This window comes from Mustela nivalis, assembly GCF_964662115.1.
Source record: "Mustela nivalis genome assembly, chromosome: 10".
Classification (NCBI taxonomy): domain Eukaryota; kingdom Metazoa; phylum Chordata; class Mammalia; order Carnivora; family Mustelidae; genus Mustela; species Mustela nivalis.
In genome coordinates, this window is record NC_139029.1 from 75,441,337 (window position 1) to 75,461,275 (window position 19,939).

The 19,939-nt window shown below is 44.2% G+C and overlaps 1 protein-coding gene and 1 long non-coding RNA gene across 6 annotated transcripts in view; one reads left to right on the top strand and one right to left on the bottom strand.

The window, feature by feature from the left end:
• The window catches only part of TGFBR3 (transforming growth factor beta receptor 3), a 197,481-nt gene that overhangs the window by 56,046 nt on the left and 121,496 nt on the right, over window positions 1–19,939 (bottom strand). For all 4 annotated transcript variants that reach the window (XM_082688678.1, XM_082688677.1, XM_082688679.1 and 1 more), the window contains one exon: window positions 18,026–18,163. In XM_082688678.1, coding sequence (XP_082544804.1) covers window positions 18,026–18,163 — 138 coding nt within the window. The remainder of the gene's footprint in view (window positions 1–18,025; window positions 18,164–19,939) is intronic.
• Window positions 1–19,939, top strand: part of LOC309843306 — a 44,128-nt gene that overhangs the window by 2,866 nt on the left and 21,323 nt on the right. The gene's annotated exons all lie outside the window — the stretch shown is intronic.

The window sequence follows — 19,939 nt, forward strand, 5'->3', positions numbered from 1 at the left end:
ATCAGTAGACTGAGTAAAACAACCTGCCCCTCCTATTAAGTGTGGGCCTCCAATCAGTTGAAGGCCTGGCCCCTCCCTGAGTAAGAGAAAATCTCCTGCCTGACAAGCTCATCTCCTTCAGACTCGGACACAGCTCTTCCTGCTTCTACAGTAGCCTGCTGGCCTTTAGATTCAAATTGAGGCAGACCCTGAGGATTTGGGGACTTGCCAGCCTCCATAATCATCCGAGCTAATTCAACATACCTCTCTTTCTACATATATGTGGACTCTTAACGAGGCCCCAAATCACATTAAGCTTTTTCATCAGCTGAACCCTGCTGATATCTCATATTCATTAACTTATACTTTAAACATACTTGTGACAAATATTTATTGAGCATTTGCCTCCCCTATGCCAGGTGCCACTGGAGAATCTGGGATAATAGTACAGAAGATGACAGACAAAACTCCCCATCCTTGTAGAGCTTACCGTCTAGTAAGGAAGTCAGAGGAGCACAGTAAGTCAGTCAAATATGCAATATCCTAAGAAGTGCTGTGCAAAGAGGAGAGGAGAAGGTTTAAATGTTGTCGTGGGGAACGTCCAACTGAGGAAGTCATTGAGCAGTTAAATCCCTGAAAAAGAGAGACAGCAAGCCCTGCAGATGGATAGAAGAAGGAAAACATCTGTGGGGGGGACAGCAGCAAGTGTAAAGGTGGGGCGAGGGCGAGTGGGGAGGCTCGTATGGCCAGAGCACTGGGATGGGCGTTGCGGGAGGGCACAGGTAGGTGAAAAGGTCAGAGGGGTCAGAGAGAGAGACTGGGAGGTCCCATCTGACCTTACCCTTACCCAACCTTACCCTTCTGGTAAGGACTTACAGTGTTTAGTCTGGGTGAGATGGGCCACCACTGGAGGTTCATGAAAACAACTAACAAATGTTTTAACAGAATTACTCTGGCAGCTATGGCCAGTCTAGACCGAAGGAAGACAAGAGCACAAGGCCAGGAGTAGACTTCTGTAATAATCCTGGGGAGAAAGGGTAGCAGCTCATGCCAGGGAGGTGACGGAGGACAGGGCGGGACCTAAGTCTCCAGGTCTTTATTGGGTCGAGGCTTTCGGCATCCCTCCCTTATACCAGTAACTCTTTCCTATAAATACAGTCTTGTATTTATTCCTTAGACCCATATTCGAAGTCTGTGGAGAACATATAAAAATCCTCACTCTGTTGGCTGTCAACATCGCTGTATTTCATATTTGTACCTCCTATACTTTCATCTGAATCCCTGAGTGGTGGACTAAGACCAGGCTAAGGTCTGTGGCCTTTCAAGTACACCCCCATGCTGACCCCAGCATGCTGAAAAGCACCCACTGGGGTCACAGGTCATCCAGCATCGACAAAGGAACTCCCCAGAACTGTCCTCATCTCATTTCTAAGGGCATCATGCTAGAACCTGCCCGGGGACATGGTCTGTCACCGTCGTCCCTCCACGGGTCAGTGTCCCCGCCCCTGCCTCATCTTCATGGCATGGTACCCTCATTAGAGTCTGGCCTGGGTTAAAGTCTGTGGAAGGACATAGATGTAAAGAGAATAACGATAACCAAAAATATTTTTTCTAAGACAATCACAATTGCAAAAAAAATACCGACATGAGTGAACATGGAATTATTTTTTGTTTGTTTAAGATTTTATTTACTTATTTGACAGAGATCACAAACAGAGGCAGACAGCAGGCAGGGAGAGAGAGGGGGAAGCAGGCTCCCCGCTGAGCAGAGAGCCCGATGGAATTGTTTTAAAAAAAAAAAAAAAATGTTAAGAGCAAGAATTTTATATTTGGATAAAACAGCAGCAACTTTCCAATGCTATTTATTGCATCCCCCATTCTCCACCTTAGCTGTAGGTACTCGCCGTGCTACCATCTCACTTTTGGCTCTAATATCTCAAGCACTCTATACCTCAGGGATCACAGTCACCTCCTATCTTCCAAGCTGCCAATCCTATCTCCTTCTTCCAACCTGGCACCTGAGAGATCTTTCTAAAAAGTCCACACAGGATGATGCGAGACAGTATTAAGTATCTTAGCTGGCATATGACCAGAGAGGGTCTCTGCCCGCCCCACTCCCCATTGCTCCCCCATCTCCTCACCATACAGGATCACTCAGTGACAGACACATCCTGCTGCTTCAGGCTCCTGAGTCTTTCTACACCCTGCTCCCCACCTGCACTGTTCCTCCCAAGCCTCCCAGACTCCCCTCCTTTCCTCAGAGTGTAGTGGGGCACAGGTGCCTTGTCACACCTCTCGTGAAAACTGACAAAAGAACACCACCAGGAGGGCCATAAGAGCGCCCTGTTCATTCTAAATCTCCCGGGCCTGGCACAGAGCTTGGCACAAAGCAGGGACTCAGGAACTGCTCGTTGAATGGAACTCAGTTCTGTTATTTCCAGGAAAGGATATGCCATAATTTCTTCATTCCTGTAACCCGAACTCCTTACTTCCCTCACTGCCCAAACGATCTCTTAGCCAACCTCTAAACCCCATGATTTGCTTTTTCACCCATTAACTCCAACTAAAAACCAATTATGAAATCATTCAGTAGTTCCATGTCTTTCCCTCCCCCACCCCCCAATTCAGTGAACTTTCCCCCTGCTTGCTAATTAAAACCCAATCCTCTGACATTCCCTGACATGACAAACGTCTTCCTGTGGGAATGAACGGAGCGCTGAGCTACAAGAATCCTGATCCTTAGCAAGTGAGTGTCTACTAAAGGGGCAAATAGGAAGCACTTTACGGCCCAACAACCCCTGGGCTGCTGAGAGGCACACGGAGCTACCTCCCTTCCAGAATGCTCGCCCCTACTTAAACCACGCATGACATTTGTATTTTCGATTCTGGTTATGCTACCAGATTTTTTTTTTAAAGAGCAGAACATTACTCTATCTGCCAGTGCTGGGAGTTTTATGACAAGAACTTACAGCTAGGCAACGAGAGCCAAGTTTATTATTTTTTCTGGATCAGATTCAACAACCTTGTCCAAAAAGAGCAAGAAAAAAGCAAAAGCAGAAGAGGCAACCAGCCCCTTTGTTTCCACACCTGTGTTTAAGCTTTAACTCTTAAAGTCCTAAGCAGATCCACGGAAGCCTCAAGATTTATCTCCCAATCCCAAGCAAAGTGAACAAATCCGGGCTGATGGGTGCAGTCACCATTTTCCTGGAACAGGGGCTCTCTGTTTTAGCACTTAACTCAGCCTAGTGGCTGACTCAGAGGCCTGGGGGTTGCCTCACAGTATTCCTCTGGGCCTCCCCCAAGTTGGTCTGGTCTTCAGTGAGGGGGGAGACGGAAACTTTGCTGATGGTGCCATCCCATAAGGACTCACCTCGTCCTGTCCCCTTCTTCCCGGCTCCCTCCCCTCACCTAACAAAGAATGCTCCCGGGCCAACAGTCCTGATAAAGAAGTCTCACCTCAAGTTTCACCTCACCCTCTTCAAGGCCACTCTCTGTTACCTTCTCATGGGACCTATTTAAAATTACACTCCGACCGGCCAGCAGCCCCACTCTAGCAATCCCGATGTCCCCTGCCCAAACCTGCTTCCCATGTTTTTACTGCTATTAGACTGAACAAGTCACCTTCCAAACTATCAAATACTTCACTAATTTATTATACTTATTGACCATCCCCAACCACCAGCACGGAAGCTCCTTCAGAGCCTGGTATCTTCATCTGCTTTGCTTGTGGGGCTATCTCAAGCACCTATGACAGGGTTGTGCATAGAAAAGATACTCAAGAAGTACTTGTTTGGGGCACATGGGTGGCTTAGTCGTTAACTGTCTGCCTTCCGCTAGGGTCATGATCCCAGTGTCCCAGGATCAAGCCCCACATTGGGGGCTCCCTGCTCCTCGGGAAGCCTACTTGTCTCTCAGGCCACTCCCCCTGCTTGTGTTCCCTCTCTCGCTGTGTCTTTCTCTGTCAAATAAATAAATAGAATCTTTAAAAAAAAAAAAAGTATTTGTTTAATGAATCAATGAATCTTGAGGTCTGATTAACTGGTAGTTCTGAAATTCTGTCACTGAGAAGGATTCAGAAGTCATTCATATAGAGAAGCAATGGAGAAACGAGGAGGGCCATGACCGGTTACGTGTCTGCCGTGGCTTGGGGCAGGCTGTACTTGTTCCACAGCTGCCCAAGACAGTGGCTGCTAGCCACTTGCCACCACTGCTCACTTGAAATATGGCTAGGGAAACTGACCTGTGTTGTAAGGGCGCCAGCAACTGTACTGTGTCGTATGGCACAAGAAAAAAAAATAAATCTCAATATTTTTTTTATTGATTACAAGTTAAATGATATTATTTGATTATGCTGGGCTAAATTACATATGCCATTACAATTAATTTCGCTTATTTCTTTTACCTTTTTGAAAGACTTATTTATTTGAGAGAGAGAGAAAGAGAGAGAGACAGCATGAGCCTGTACAAGCACCAGAGAGGGGAGGGGCAGAGATAGAAGAGGACTCACCACTGAGCAGGGAGCCCGAAGAGAAACTTGATCCCAAGACCCTGAGATCATGACCTGAGCCAAAGGCAGATGCTAAACCAACTGAGCCACCCAGTTACCCCATTTGTTTTACCTTTTTAAATGCACTAAAAGAAGATTTTAAATTGCCTCCGTGGTTCATATTTTATTTCTACTGAATAGCACTGCTCTAGAACTCCCAATATGACCATAAGGAAGCACTGATAATATCCATCTATCCATCTGCTTCTTGATCTGCTCTCAGAATGTAAACTAATGTCAAGAAGCCTCCTCAAGCCCAATACTTCACAAAGTGTGCTCCTTAGATCACTTTAATCATCCTGCAGTTTCTGGGATGGGGAGGAATGCAGGGTCCAGGAAATTGCATTATAACCTTCCTCCCACCACCCCATGATTCCAAGGCATACTCGAGAATCACCGCTCTAGGCGCTAGATACACATATTATTTAAATTCCAAATAATCTTTGTCAAGCATGAACAGGATTGCATACAGATTGAGCAAGAATTCTCTCCTCTGCACGGATAGAAAAAAGAAAGGGGGGGGGAGCCCAGCAGAAGAGCGTAAAGCCAAGTCATGGATGGAGTCACCTTCCTGCACATCTAAAAAGAAAGAAATAGGCCTTGTGAAATCAGAGGAGCCACAGCTCCCCAAAGATAAAGAAATGCCGGCTGACATCTCAGAGGAAAATGTGTTCCAGGAACTGCACAAACACACACCCCATGTCTCAGCTGTGGTCCATTTGGAGCTTGAGTTATCAGTCGGGTGAATGCCTGCTATTGAGGCTGTCTAGCTAGCTCTTTGCGGCTGCTCTGCTCTGCTTGCACACCCAGCTTCACATATTTATAGACTAGAATTGGTCAAGGGATAGCGCGTAGACAATCAAAATCATCTCCTCTCCCACTTCTGTCTGGCCCTACCCCCCAACTTTTACCATTCCTATTCCCTTCCCCTGACCCCTGTGCAGACAAATCTCTTCTTGGAGTTGTCTGATTAGGAAAAATAGAGCAAAACAAGAACAACAAATAAGGCAAAGAAAAACACATCCGTATTTCCAAAACACCTGCCGTGTCAAGTATTTACTAGTTCCATTCTAGAGGAAAAAAAGATATAAAGTAGAACAGGCATTTCTCTAGAATTTAGGTTTATATGTAAATAGGATCTCTACAGATGGGCCCTAGGACTCATAACAGTGTCCACACAGAAAGGCATTGAGATTATGCTTTGGTGTATTTTGTGCACAAAGTCCAGTAAAAACAAACTCACATAAAGTACTGGAGCAGTACTGAAATATTTACCTCCCAAATGAGGACTAAACCCTGTACTCTGAAAGAGGAAAAAAATCACACGCTCTCCCTACCCAATTCCTGGGGGGGAGGGGCGAGGGGGGGCTGCGCTTGCCCATTTCCTCCAAAGCCACGTGATGTGAAATGTGATCTGAAACCTGTTTTCTATTAACCATATATCATGAGTCAATTTTTTTTTTAAGTTTGTTTTAAAGAAATAATAACTTCCATGCCCAGAACCTACAGTCATAATTTGTAATGCTACATATTCATGAACCATGTGATTATGGTATCTGCCGACCATGCATTCAAGAAACACAAGTCCACGCAACCATTTAAAAATTCTTGGGTGTTTTTTATTTTGCATCTACAACCAGATTACTTTCTTCTACTAAAACAACGTAAAACATACTCAACGCTTTTTCTCAAAATATTCATGACGGTCACCCTCTGCTTTTAATTTTTATTTTTGCTGAACTAGAAAGAACTAAAGGACTGAAAGTGCCCTCTGTTCTTAACACCCAACATGTTTGCACATGTCCAGGAAGAAAGCTCTGAGATGCTGCCACATGAGTATAAACACGCACAAACTTGAATGTGGGCCACTACAAAAGCAATACTCGAATCTCCCATGGCGATGTTACAGAAATGATAGTATATGTGAATATACAAAGAGAAGCAAAATATGTCACTCCACCTGAAACACAGATTCAGTCCGCACAAGTAACCAAATTAATGAAGCGTGAGCTGCTTTATAATGTACAGTTTTCCAAAGCAGAGTCCCAGGCCACACGGGGACCCTCAACGGTCTTAGAAAATGAGCTCTCCAGACTCCTAAATTTACTCTTTCTCATCTGCCAATGTTAGCAAGATTTTAGGATGAGCATGACCCAAAATTTAAAGTGCATGTGCCATCTAAAGGGTATTTTTCAGGGGAGCCTGGATGGCTTAGTCAGCTGAGTGTCCAAATCTTAGTTTTAGCTCAGGTCATGATCTCAGGGTCATGAGATCAAGCCCCACATTGGGCTCAACACTGACCCAGCCTAAGATTCCCTTCTCCTGGGGCGCCGGGGTGGCACAGTGGGTTAAAGCCTCTGCCTTCAGCTCAGGTCATGATCTCACCGTCCTGGGATTGAGCCCCACGATGGGCTCTCCGCTCAGCGGGGAGCCTGCCTCCCCCTCTCTCTCTGCCTGCCTCTCTGCCTACTTGTGATCTCTGTCTGTCAAATAAGTAAATAAAATCTTTAAAAAGAAAAAAAAAAAAAAAAGATTCCCTTCTCTCTCTGCACCCCCCCCCCCAGCCTGGTACTCATGTGTGCATGCTCTCTCCCTCTCTTAAAGAAAAAAGAGAAGAAAAGAGAGAGAGAGAGAAAGGAAGGAAGGAAAGGGAGGGAAAACAAAAAGTAAGGGGTATTTTTCGGGAAAAAATAAAACGTTGGCATCATTACTATTACTTGCCTTGATCCTCGGTCTGTTTTTGCCCTCCAGAAGTACTTATGGGAAATCCCTCACCGGGAAAGACTTTTCTTTTTTTCTTTTAAGTTACATCCAATCTGCTAACCCGGGTTCCAACGGACACAAACGGAAATTTACAAGTGCATGGCTCCAAATAGGTTCTTAGAATTCCCTTTACAGAATTCCTCTTTATCAAGATCGATAATCCAAGTTCCATTTTATAGACAAGGAAATTAAGACTCAGAGAAGCTACAGGATCTGCCTGAGCCACACAGCTGGTAGAAAGCAGAGCTGACACCAGAACCACAGACTTTCTTTCCCACTAGAGAGCTGTTTTACTTCACTATCAAGGAGCAGGGAGCAGTCAGCTACTGAACTCAAGAACTCAGCAGAGCTGGGTGGACAGAGCCCCACTTTAGCCCCCTAGCAATAGAACACCAGGAGATAATAACCAAGAAGATCCTTACTGATCACTTACCAAGTGAACAAACCTCTGTTTGTGGAAATGGATTCCCTCATGTTAAAATGTGGAAAATAACAGGACCCATTTCACTGGCTTGTTACAAAGGTTAAATAAGGTAATATATGTAAACTGCTTAGAAGAGGGCCTAGCTCTAAGTGTTTGTCAAATGTACACATACATGTATACACAGCTTCAAGACAGGCCACAAGGGTCGTCTGGCTGACAGGCCACAATTCATTCCTCACTGTGACTGGACCATTGCCTTCTTGTCCAAACTGCCAGGAGAGGATATATGAACCCTGTTTTCAAGGGTTAGAGCAGTAGTGGCTCCAAACAGTAGGTCTGAACATGGCCCAGCAGCTTGTATCAGCCAGAAACTATAGCATCTCCAGAACAGACTCTCTGTGATGAACATGGAAGGGCTAGAGATCAAATGGGCTTTTGTGGGCTTTCAACCAAGGTGGCAGATGGAGAAGCCCCTGACCTCTAGGTCCCCTCTGAGTCTCAGCTCACAGCTGTGTCATTCACCACCCAAACGGGGCAAGGCAGGGGCAGAGTGAAGAGGACTCCTTGGCCCAGGAGCATTCAGAGGCCATCTGAGGACCGACGGCAAAAACCGAGAGCAAAAACTGTTCTCGGAATACACATTCTACCTCGGACAAAGAAATAAGAAAGGCCAAAGGGACCCTTTCTTTCCATGCAGAAATCAGTTTCCAAGCCAGGGGTTGGATGATGGAGGTCTAGAGGGCCAGAACTGGGCTGCCTCAAATGAACCCGATGATTCCATGCCGAGGAAGGAGTCGGGCCATCACGCAGTCCCCACCAGAGATGGGGAATGCAAGCCACCTGTGGGGAATGCTTACCAAGGGCCCACTGTCAACAACGTATGAGAGGACCAAGGCATTGCCATGAGCTTTCAAGCCAGCCTCACCACAATCTCCCAGGAGACAGGTTTCTCTCCCTCCTATGACATGAAAAAATATTCTGCAACCTCCCTTAACAAAACACTCACTTCTTCTACTGAACAGTCCCTGGAGGCTCCCCACAACATTAACCAAGGGCACCAGCAATGTCACATTTGATACAACTGCCCAGAACCTGGGAGGGGCAGCCCCATCAGATTGCCAGATTAGCCTTGGACAGTAAAGCCTTAAAGCAAGGAACAGAACTCTCCGCGAAGAAACCAGCCTTCCCTCCTCGGTAAAATTGAGTTTATTTAACCTCAATTTGTTGAGTGAAAGCAAATCCTTCACAGAGATGTGGCTCAGGCCTACACACAGACATGACACGGCAAGTCCAGCCGAGCCAGGAAAAGTCGACGCTTACGTGAACCCTCCAGGACAGGATGTCTTGATCAGGAAGAATACACCCAGGCAAACCCCATAAGGCCAAGGGGCCACTCACTGGCAAACTTCATAAGCCTCAACCCGGCAAGTGAAGATAAATCCTAGGAAGTCTTCCAAGAAACTCTTTCTGGACCAGGATTGCCAGCTGAAACTGGACTCCTGCCAACACTCTAATTGCCACAGTGACATTTAGGAAGAGCTCTTTTACCACAAATGGGCCAGAAACTCGTTCCTAGGAAATATGGTAGTTGACTGACCCCAGTTCATGAGAGGATCAAGCCCTGTACAATTAGGGCTCTTACAGACAAGCCACAAAACCAACAGATAAGCAGCTTCTGGAACAGAAATGTATGGTACACAACCACTTGATATATCCCACAGGGCACAGTGAGTCATTCCACAAGAGACATTTTTTAAAAAGAAGAACAAATCCTGAAATGTTTAGTTATTTCATCTGTCTCTGAGAGAGAATCTATCTGGGGAAAGCCTCACTGGAAAATCCGAAAGGGTATACATGGAGCCCTGGTCTGTACACTCCTAGCATACAGGAGGGACACTGGGGGTGGAGCAAGGAGCTGTGCTTGCGTCTGCAACCCTGACCCATACTGATCCTTGGCCTGCCTCACAGAGGGGTGTTTCAGCTTCTCCCACCTTCAGAAGCCAACAATGGTACCTCCCACACTGAACAGCAACTGCCCATCTCTTCATCTCCGACGGGCAGCTCCTCGAGGGCAGGCAGTCCACTCCACTTCTCTCTGGAATTCTCCATACCCAGCCTCACTTCCCAACAGCCTCCAGGCACTAAAAACCGGGTGTGGGATGAATGAACAAGTAGATGCATAAACCGTCATCCCAGGTATGCTAATCCATGTTTTCCTAAATGTGGGGAGAGCTGCCAAATAAGGGAAAGGAGGAATTTTGAGAGGGAAAAAAAAAAAAATCATTTCCAGATTTTAAAATGTAACGTAGTGAAGGATATGGGAATTTTTTTTTTTTTAAAGTTCCCTCCTCCACAACCCAACGTGAATGCCTGAGTTATTCAAAGGGCATTTTTGGATACTACAACCCTCCGTTACACATCACTTGGAGTCATGAAAAGGAACGTGTGGACATGTGCCGTGGCATAGGCTGTGCGTGTCCCTTCCTCGAGCGGAGCTGAGCGCACATCTGGGGCTATTTAACAACTGATTGGAAATTTTGCCTTCTGATTTCCAGTTAAATACTGGGCACAGGAAAACAAATAGCACTTGTTTTTCACTGAGGCTTGTCAGTCATCCAAACTGCAGTGCAGACCCAGAACTGCCTGTGGTTTGGTGGCAGAGGCCCAAAATAGTTAGACCTTTTTTCCCCCAAGTTGAAGTAAAAGGAATAAACCAGATTTTGGCAACCTCAGGCTCTTCACCCACCCCTCCCCCCATCTCTGGAACACAAAACTAGATTTTAAATATTAAGCATGTCCCTGGTATTCATTTACATTTTTTCATTAGGATTAAATCTTGATTTATTTTTATTCCAAAGCCAATAGCATAGTGTTTGGTTTCTTTCATTTTTTTTTCCCCCTCAACTGCTCTGCCCTGATATTTACTTGGATTTGCTGAAGAGGCAATGTTCAGATTACCATTTTCTGTTTCCAATTAAACTGGGATGTACCATCTAGCAGCCATATTATCAAAGAATCAGAAAATCTCTTTAGAGACTGGCTAGTACCACCTCCTCACTATAGGGATGAGGAAACTGAGGCCCAGGACTGAAGTGATTTTGTCCAATGATACAGAACGAGTTAGTGGCACAGCCTCCTAGTACTCAGGCCTCCTGTTACCAGGCCAGCATGTTCAGCAGAAACAAAAATCTGAGTTACCTCTGAGTAGAGTTACCTGATAAAATACAGAACAGCTAGTTAAATTTGAGTTTCAGATAAATAGTGAATAATTTTTGAGTATAAGTATGTCCCACATATCGTATGGGCATATGAAAAAGAAATAATTGTCGTTAACTGAATTTCAAATTTAATGGGGTGTGGGGCTCCATCCCAGGACCCTGGGATCATGACCTAAGCCCAAGGCAGACGCTTAATGACCGAGCCACCCAGGCACCCCCATTTCTTATTTTTAATGTAAATGGCTGCAAAATAGAAGTTGCAGCACAGTAACCTGAAGGACTAGTGAGAGTGGAAGAAGTTGCTGCTTATTTTTTGGCTCTCCTCCGCTTAGATGCCTTTCCTCCTTAGAAGCATGTAAAACAGCTAAGCCTGACATTGAAAGGCTGGCTGAGCCTCTCGATTAGACAATTAGACACTTTAGGTCTTGTCTTGAGCATTTCTGCTTGTCCCAGGGCTCTGAGTCTGTGGACCAGGAGGGCGCACTCAGGTTTGGAATACAATAAAACAAGATTAAAACAAAACAAAACAAAAATCAGGTACAAGGAATAAAGTAAAAAGATACATTTTTAAATCCAGTTCATTGGTTTTACACCTTGATTTTTTTTTTTTTTAAAGATTTTCTTTATTCAAACCATAAGAGACTCTTAATCTTGCAGAACAAACCAAGGGTTGCTGGGGTGGGGGGGGGAAGGAGAGGGTTGTGGGGTTATGGACATGGGGGGTGGGTGTGTGCTGTGGTGAGTGCTGTGAAGTGTGTAAACCTGGCGATTCACAGACCTGTACCCCTGGGGTTAAAAATACATTATATGTTTATTAAATTTTTTTAAATCATTAAAAAAAAGATTTTCTTTAATTATTAGACAGAGAGAGAGAGTGAGCACAAGCAGGGGGAGAGCGGGAGAGGGAGAAGCAGGCTCCCTGTGGAGCGGGAAGCCTGACACCAGGCTTGATCCCAGGACTCTGGGATCATGACCTGAGCTGAAGGCAGAGGCTTAATGACTGAGCCACCCAGGTGCCCTTACACCTTAATTTTTAAAGACTGCTGGAGAGACTTTTTTTCCTAACAACTTAATTGAGATATAATTCACATATTAAATATCCATCCTTTTAATCTCTACAATTCACTGTTTTTTGTTTTTTGTCAGAGAGAGAGAAAGCACACAAGCAGGCAGAGAAGCAGGCAGAAGTGGAGAGAGAGGCAGGCTCTCTGCCGAGCCAGGAGCCCGATGCAGGACTTGATCCCAGGACCCTGGGATCATGACCTGAGCCGAAAGCAGTGGCTTAACCCACTGAGCCACCCAGGCGTCCCTACAATTCACTGTTTTTAGTACATTCACAGTTGTACTCTAATAATCACTATCTAATTCCAGAACATTTTTATCATTCCCCAAAGAAACTCCGTATCATTAGTAGTCACTCCTCATTCTCCTGTCCCACCAGCCCTGGTAATCACTGATGTATTTTCCGTCTCTATGGATTTACCCATTCTGGAAACAAATGGAATCACACAACATGTGGCCTTTTTTTTTTTTTTTTTTTTTTTTAATTTATTTGACAGAGAGAGATCACAAGTAGGCAGAGAGGCAGGCAGAGAGAGAGAGAGGAGGAAGCAGACTCCCCACTGAGCAGAGAGCCCAATGCGGAACTCGATCCCAGGACCCTGAGATCATGACCTGAGCCAAAGGCAGAGGCTCAACCCACTGAGCCACCCAGGCGCCCAACATGCGGCCTTTTATGTCTGGCTTCTTTCCCTTATGTTTTCAAGATTCATTCATATTTTGGTATGTATCAATAAGTCATTCCTTTTAATGGCCACATAATATTTCATTGCATGGATATACATCTTTTTTAACCCACCCATCAGTTGATGGGTATTTGGGATGTTTCCACTTTTGGGTTGTTAAGAATAATGTTGCTATGAACATTAGTGGGCAAGTTTTTCTGTAGACATATGGTTTGCCCAACTGCCTTCTAAGGCCAGCCATTTATGAGGGCTCCAATTTCCCTACATCCTCAATGACACTTGTTATTATCTGTTTTGTTTTTTTTTATTAGTGCCATCCTGGGGAGTGTGAAGTGGCATCTTTTTTTTTTTTTTTTTTTAAAGATTTTATTTATTTATTTGACAGACAGAAATCCCAGGAAGGCAGAGAGGCAGGCAGAGAGAGAAGAAGGGAAGCAGGCTCCCTCCTGAGCAGAGAGCCCGATGCGGGGCTCGATCCCAGGACCCTGGGACTCTGACCTGAGCCAAAGGCAGAGGCTTTAACCCACTGAGCCAGCCAGGCGCCCCTGTGAAGTGGCATCTTGTGGTTTTAAGTCTGCATTTTCCTAATGACTAATGATACTGAGTATCTTTTCATGCACTTATTGGCTGTTCGTGTTTTTTCTTTGGTGAATGTCTATTCACATGGTAGCATATTTTTAAAGACAAGCTAGTACTGTCCCAATCTTCTTTTTTTTTTTTTAAAACAAACTCAGGTTGACAGCTCAGACTTTTATTGCCCAGTTGTACTATGCTTTTTTCTTCAGTGTGGAAATAATTGCATAAATAAAGTTTTTGCAGACTGAGAGAGTAGGACTATTCTTACTTCTAATTGCATGGAGGGACAACCTGAACCTATGTAATACTGTCTGGGCCACCCAAACACCCTACAGAAGAAAATCTACACAGCTCTGACAGCTGCATCACACACGTGCACATGCACATATGTGTGTGCACATGCATGTGTCAGAGAGAGAAACTCACACTTACAGACTCACTACTTGACAATGAAACAATCACTCTTCATCCCACTCCTGTTTCCCATGGAACCAGAACAACCAGATAAAGCAACTTCACTCTCAGAGGAAACTCAATCCCACTGTCTCCCAGCCTGACATGTTCCTTCTTGCCCGCACTGTGAAATCATAAGAAGGCCTAGAATGATCTGACAGAAAAAGCCAGAGATCTTTATTAGACACTATTAAAGTATAATGTTTTTATTTTATTTTTTAAAAAATATTTTATTTATTTATTTGACAGAGAGGGAGAGAGAGAGAGATCACAAGTAGGCAGAGAGGCAGGCAGAGAGAGAGGGGGAAGTAGGCTCCCCACTGAGCAGAGAGCCTGATGTGGGACTCAATCCCAGGACCCTGAGATCCTGACCTAAGCCGAAGGCAGAGGCTTAACCCACTGAGCCACCCAGGCACCCCTAAAGTATAATGTTTTTAGTCACTCTCATGGGTGGCTGAGACATGAGAACAACACAAGCTCCTGCTAACGAACTATGAAAGGTCCCCCTTCAAAGTCGGGGCAACTGTCATGCAGACATGTCAAGTTCAATTTAAAGGTCATCCGAGGGGCACCTGGGTGGCTCAGTGGGTTAAAGCCTCTGCCTCTGGCTCAGGTCAGGATCTCAGGGTCCTGGGATTGAGCCCTTTATTGGGCTCTCTGCTCAGCAGGGAGTTCCCCACCTGCCTCTCTGCCTACTTGTGATCTCTGTCTGTCAAATAAATAAATAAAATCTTAAAAAAAAAAAAATAAAGGTCATCCTGAACAGAGGAGTAGATACCACTGCTTCAACTTTTCTCACCACCTTACTTAAGAGAAAAAAAAACCCCAAACTGTTTAGTATTGTAACTCTACCTATAAAGTAAAGATAGCTTTAAGACAGTAATGCAGACATACACATCAGACTGAGCATCAGGGACTGACTGCCTCTTAGGACCCCTGGGTGGCTTGGCAGCCAACTCTTCAGGTCAGGTCATGATCTCCAGGTTGTGAGATTGAGCCCTGCCTTGGGCTCTGGGCTCAGTGGGAGGTCTGCTGGAGATTCTCTCTCCCCCCTCTTGCTCTGCACCCCCCAACCCCATCCTCTAAAATGATTGCCTCTTTCCTCTGCAACTCTGAGCTCGCTGGGTAACCTGGGAGAAGACAATGATGGAAATGGCTTAGCCCCAGTTTCTGAAAAATTCCATGGGCCTTCTGAAGTGTTTGTAAAATAATGTGATTATCTTATCTCCAAACTTTAACTTTTAACTACTGTAAGTGGATAAACAGAATTCACCACTGGTTTTCTGTCCAGCAGCAGAGCCGTCTGCTACAACAGCTGTCTAGCCGAGGAGCAGACCCTGAAATTCCTTTCCAGCTACATAGAGCAAGGGAAGAGCTTGCCTTCCCTTCTTCACTTCACATATTCTCTCTTCGGGACAGCTACCCAGCTTGTTAGAGAGCTTGCATCACTCGTCCTCTGACCTGAGAACCCAAAGGAACAAAAGATGTTCTACCCTGAAGGATATACAGATGGGAGAAAACCATTCTCCCCAAAGAAAGCCTGCTAGACAAAAAAGCAGAGCTCAAGTGTCCCCGAATTTAAAATCTTTGCCTTCTCCCAATGCTGGTAATTTTAGGCGCATCACTTGATGTGTAATCTCCTTCCACGGGATTAACTCCAAGTGGGGATGATGTTCCACTGTTAATTAAAGCCATCTCCTGTTTTCATTGTTAGTGCATTTTAAACTGATGGCCCAGAAACAGTTCTTACAGATCTTAAACAAAATTAAAGCAAATAAATAATAACGAGGACTGAGATACTTTCCATTAAAACCCATGGAGTGATAGGTTCATGAAGAATCCTAAAACGGACCAGAACAACTATGATATATCTGGACCCCACTTTACATCTGGACCTGTAGCCCAGAGAGATAGGAACTCCTTTCAATCTTGGACAAGCCAAGCCAGATATTTATAATTAGAAATATATATTCAACATCCTTCCCAAGTGTTCTTTACTACGATTAATAATAAACAGTTACAACAACAGCAGGTAATGGGGTCAGGCACTGTACATGTTACATGTAATCTCACCTAATCAAGACAACAACACCGTGATGCAGAGACTGTTAATTTTCCCATATTACAAGTGAGGAAGATCAGGCTCACATAAAAAAATAATTTGCCTTGAGTTATTATTTGCATTCAGAGGAGGGTGAGCAAAGCCTTTGCCCATAACCTCTCCCATAAACTGCCCAGTGTGGTAGACTCATAGAGCTGCTGAGTACCAGCAGTGGGGCTGATATACCTGAGGAACTATATTTTAATTTAATTTAATTTTTAAAAAATATTTATTTATTTGAGAGAAAGAGTGAGTGCAAGCATGGGGGGAAGAGAGGCAGAGAGAGAGAGAAAAGAATCTTAAACAGACCCCATGCTGAGTGCAGAACTTGATGACCCCCCTGACACTGAGCCGAAACTAAGAGTCAGATGCTTAACTGACTGACCCAGCCAGAGGCCCCAATATATTTGTAATTTTAGTTAATTTCAATTTAAAGAGCCACCCATAGCTAGTGCCTACAATATTGGACAATAGAGCTCATTACTCTAAGGGCTAAATGTATATAAAACTTCATCATCAGAGCCATTATACTCACTATCACAAATGCCTTTAATTACGGGAGACTGACAATGACTATGGGTATGCAAGAGGCAGGCTGGGTTAAGAGCTTACAGACTAAGTCCTGTCTGGGTTTGAAAGTATGTCACTTCATTTGGTTTTGTCCAAAGCCTCATGACTAGATTCAGGATATGTGCATGTTGGCTAGAATACAACATAAATGATGCTGTGTCCTTTCTCAGGGGGCCATATTTAAAGGTACACAGTGTCCACCTGTACCATACTGGTGATGTTGACTTGGATCACTTGGTCAAGGTATTGTTGGGTATAGAGTCACTTATTTTTCTTTTGTTATTAATAAGTAATTTGAGACTACATAAATACACTATTCCTCAAACTCCCTCCACCTTTGCTATATTTAGCTTCTTTTTTTACCCCCCCAAAAGATTTACTTATCTATTTTAGAGAGAGAGAAAGAGAGCACACCAGCATGGGGAGGGAGAAGAATGAATCCCAAGCGATTCCATGCTGAGCACAGAGTCTGATGTGGGCCTTGATCTCATGACCTGAGATCATGACCCAAGCTGAAATCAAGAGCTGCTTAACCACCCGAGCCACCCAGGCACCCCTACATCTAACTTCTCCTGAGGATTCTTGCCCAATAAGCTTTTACTATAATGACTGCAAAAACAGGAATTTCTAACTCCACCATTCCTTTGATATTATTGATTGGCACATGACTGTGAAGAAGAGCTGTCCGTCATCCCTTTTTACTAATTTATCTACTTCTTAGCTGTATTGATTACAGACTCCTACTTTATTCAATAAGTACCTTTGAGTTTTTAAAAAGTATTCTTCAAATACAAGTGACAAGAAAATATAGATCTGGATTAAGAGCCATTCATTGGGCCAAGTCAGCTCACACGGCAAGAGAAAGACTATTAACCAAGGCCTCTTGTTCTGGATGCTTTGGGGCAAAGAGTAAGTTTAAAAGCCCAAGGCTCTGCAGTTAAGGACATGAGCACGGAGCTCCAGCAACAGACAACATGAGTTATCACTGCGAAGGGCAGTGTTGCTCATCATCAGACATGATATCATACCCCAACAATTCCATCCAAACAACCCATCAATTTCTCCACAACTAGCAAACTTGAATGTTTTGGCAAACTCAAAAGGACATGATTTACAAATAGTAGGTAATATTTGGATCTTTCCACAAGAGCTGGGTTCCAGCTTTTTTATAAAATACAAATGTTTTCATCTTGGAACTCGCTGTGTCACTTTCTCAACAAACAGATCCTCGTATCAGAAAGTGGGCCTGTGTTATATACAAATAGAATGGGCCTGTGTGTATTTATTTCGTGGTCAGAGACCACACACCTAGTGCCTATTTACAATGTTTACATTACTCTTGATGCCACCAGAGGAGTCTCAGAGCTGAGACCAAAGCCCAGGCCACACAGAGTACAACTGCAGGTCCTGCTCTAACGTGCACTGGACTTGACTTTCCGTCCCCAGTCAGACACACATGTGCAGTGTTTGTCACTGTGGCTGCTTCTCTCCACCATCCAAACCCTGCTAGGAGCACCCTTCAGATTTAACACACTGTGGACTTGGATGTTATCTCAATGAAATAAGCCTTAATTTTAAAAAGACCTGCCATGTTTTAGGGTCGTTATATCCTTGTGCTAAGGACATTTTGGGAGGGCTTCGAACACTTACCAAGAAAAGTCTGGAGACCCCAACTGCAAGCCTCTCTGTCTTCAGATGCCAGACCAGGGGCTGTGGGGAGTTGAGCAGGAACACGACAGGCTTGTGGTGAATGTGGACTGAGGAGATGGGATTTAGGTGCAGAGTGACCTAAGAAGCAACAGAAAGACGAATCTTAACATTGGCTTTCCATTAAAATCACTTGGGGTGGCATTTGGAATCCCTTTTCACAGATCACTGTTAAGAGAAGCTATAAGTTAGTTCAGAGTCTATGGATAGGTTGAACTCGATGATACTGCCAATATCTAGCCCCCCTTTTTTTTTTTACACTACAAAAATGGCTACCTCATGTAATTCAACCCATACAACCCTCAACCAAAACATGATTCAGCTCCCAATAATAGCAGAACACAAACAAACAGAACACCTCTCTGCTGCCCCCAAAGTTAGCAAAGGCAGAACAAAAGTGACCTTCCCTCAGAACGGTCTTCTCCTTCAAGGCAAATGAGAAAGCTGAAAAGTAAGAGTACAGAATCCCCAGGGGCGGGTCATCCCTCTGGATAGCCAGAGAAAGGACTTTCTTCTCTTTCAGGTGAGCCTGAACCTCTAAAAATTTAAGGGACCTCTGCCAAAGAAAAGTGCTAAAAGCTAAGGAAGAGGGGCTGCCAAGGGGAGCTGCCAGTGCTTTCAACATCCCAGCTATTAGCTTGAAGGGGTTTTCCAAAAAATGAAGCACAGAGAACACACAGAATAAAAACGGACTGTATATAAACCTGGTCCAGGAAAAAAAAAAAAAAAAAAACCAGGGAAGAAAACCACGAGCCTGGATAAGAAAACTGTGACCAGTTTTGATAGCAGATCAAGGACTATTGTAGGTTACCACTGTCATCATTAACATCATCAGAAAGCACCTATGAGGACAGCTGCAAACAGTGGGTCCAACAACATCTTCCTGGAGCACACCAGCCAAGGTAGGTCAACGTGAACACAGAAAAGCAAAAGGGTGCATAAAGAAATACTGAACAGATGCTTTCATAGAAGCATGTCTCATACTGGCTTTCTGGACAGAGAGGTGAGGGAAGACCCAAGAAGCACATATTTTAAAAAGTTGAACTCTAAGAGCACCAGAAAGTGATGAGAGGGAAAGCATAAAAAAGGACTTTAGCTGGCAAGATAGAGACTGAGGAATATACTAGGAATAGCTGAACATCGCAGGCTTAATCCTTATGAGGATTAAATGGCCTAGATCTATGACCTGAGTATATACAGCCATCGGGATAGAGTGCTCAAGGCTGGACCATTTTAGCATCTTCCACTGGCTGCAGGCCCACTTTAATCTTGATCTCAATGTATCTCTGCCTTTTATTGTAGAGACTGCCTAGGACACTGATGTCACCTATCATAGTAGCCTCTCAGGTCACTGATAATAAGGCAACATACTTTACTTTCAATACCCATGCCTCAGCACATGGTAGGCACTCAGCGAGTGCTAATGAGATATTTAATTTTCTAATTTCCAATGCCACAGAAGTACTTTATTCTACTAATAATCTGCAGTATGCTATGTAATACCAAGACTAACCATTAACTGTCAAGTGTGCATTTCTTAATCTCCGAAACAGATTGCAAATACTCAGTAGGCAAAGATACGTCTTACTTTAATACTGTGCTCAAACAGAGTAGTAGACAGTTGTTTCAAGGACTGATTTATCACAGCAGATTCATAAATTTCTGTTATCTAAAAGGCTAAAAAGGTTGAATATATTAATGGGTTCGAAGGGACGTAGTTAATTCACAGAAAAACTTTAAAAACACGAGCAATACTACCACGAGCTCTATCTCCAACACAGCGAGGATCATTTTTACCATCTGGCATATGCAAAGCACTAAAAGTAGGGTACTAGTGAACAGTGATGTCAAGTACAG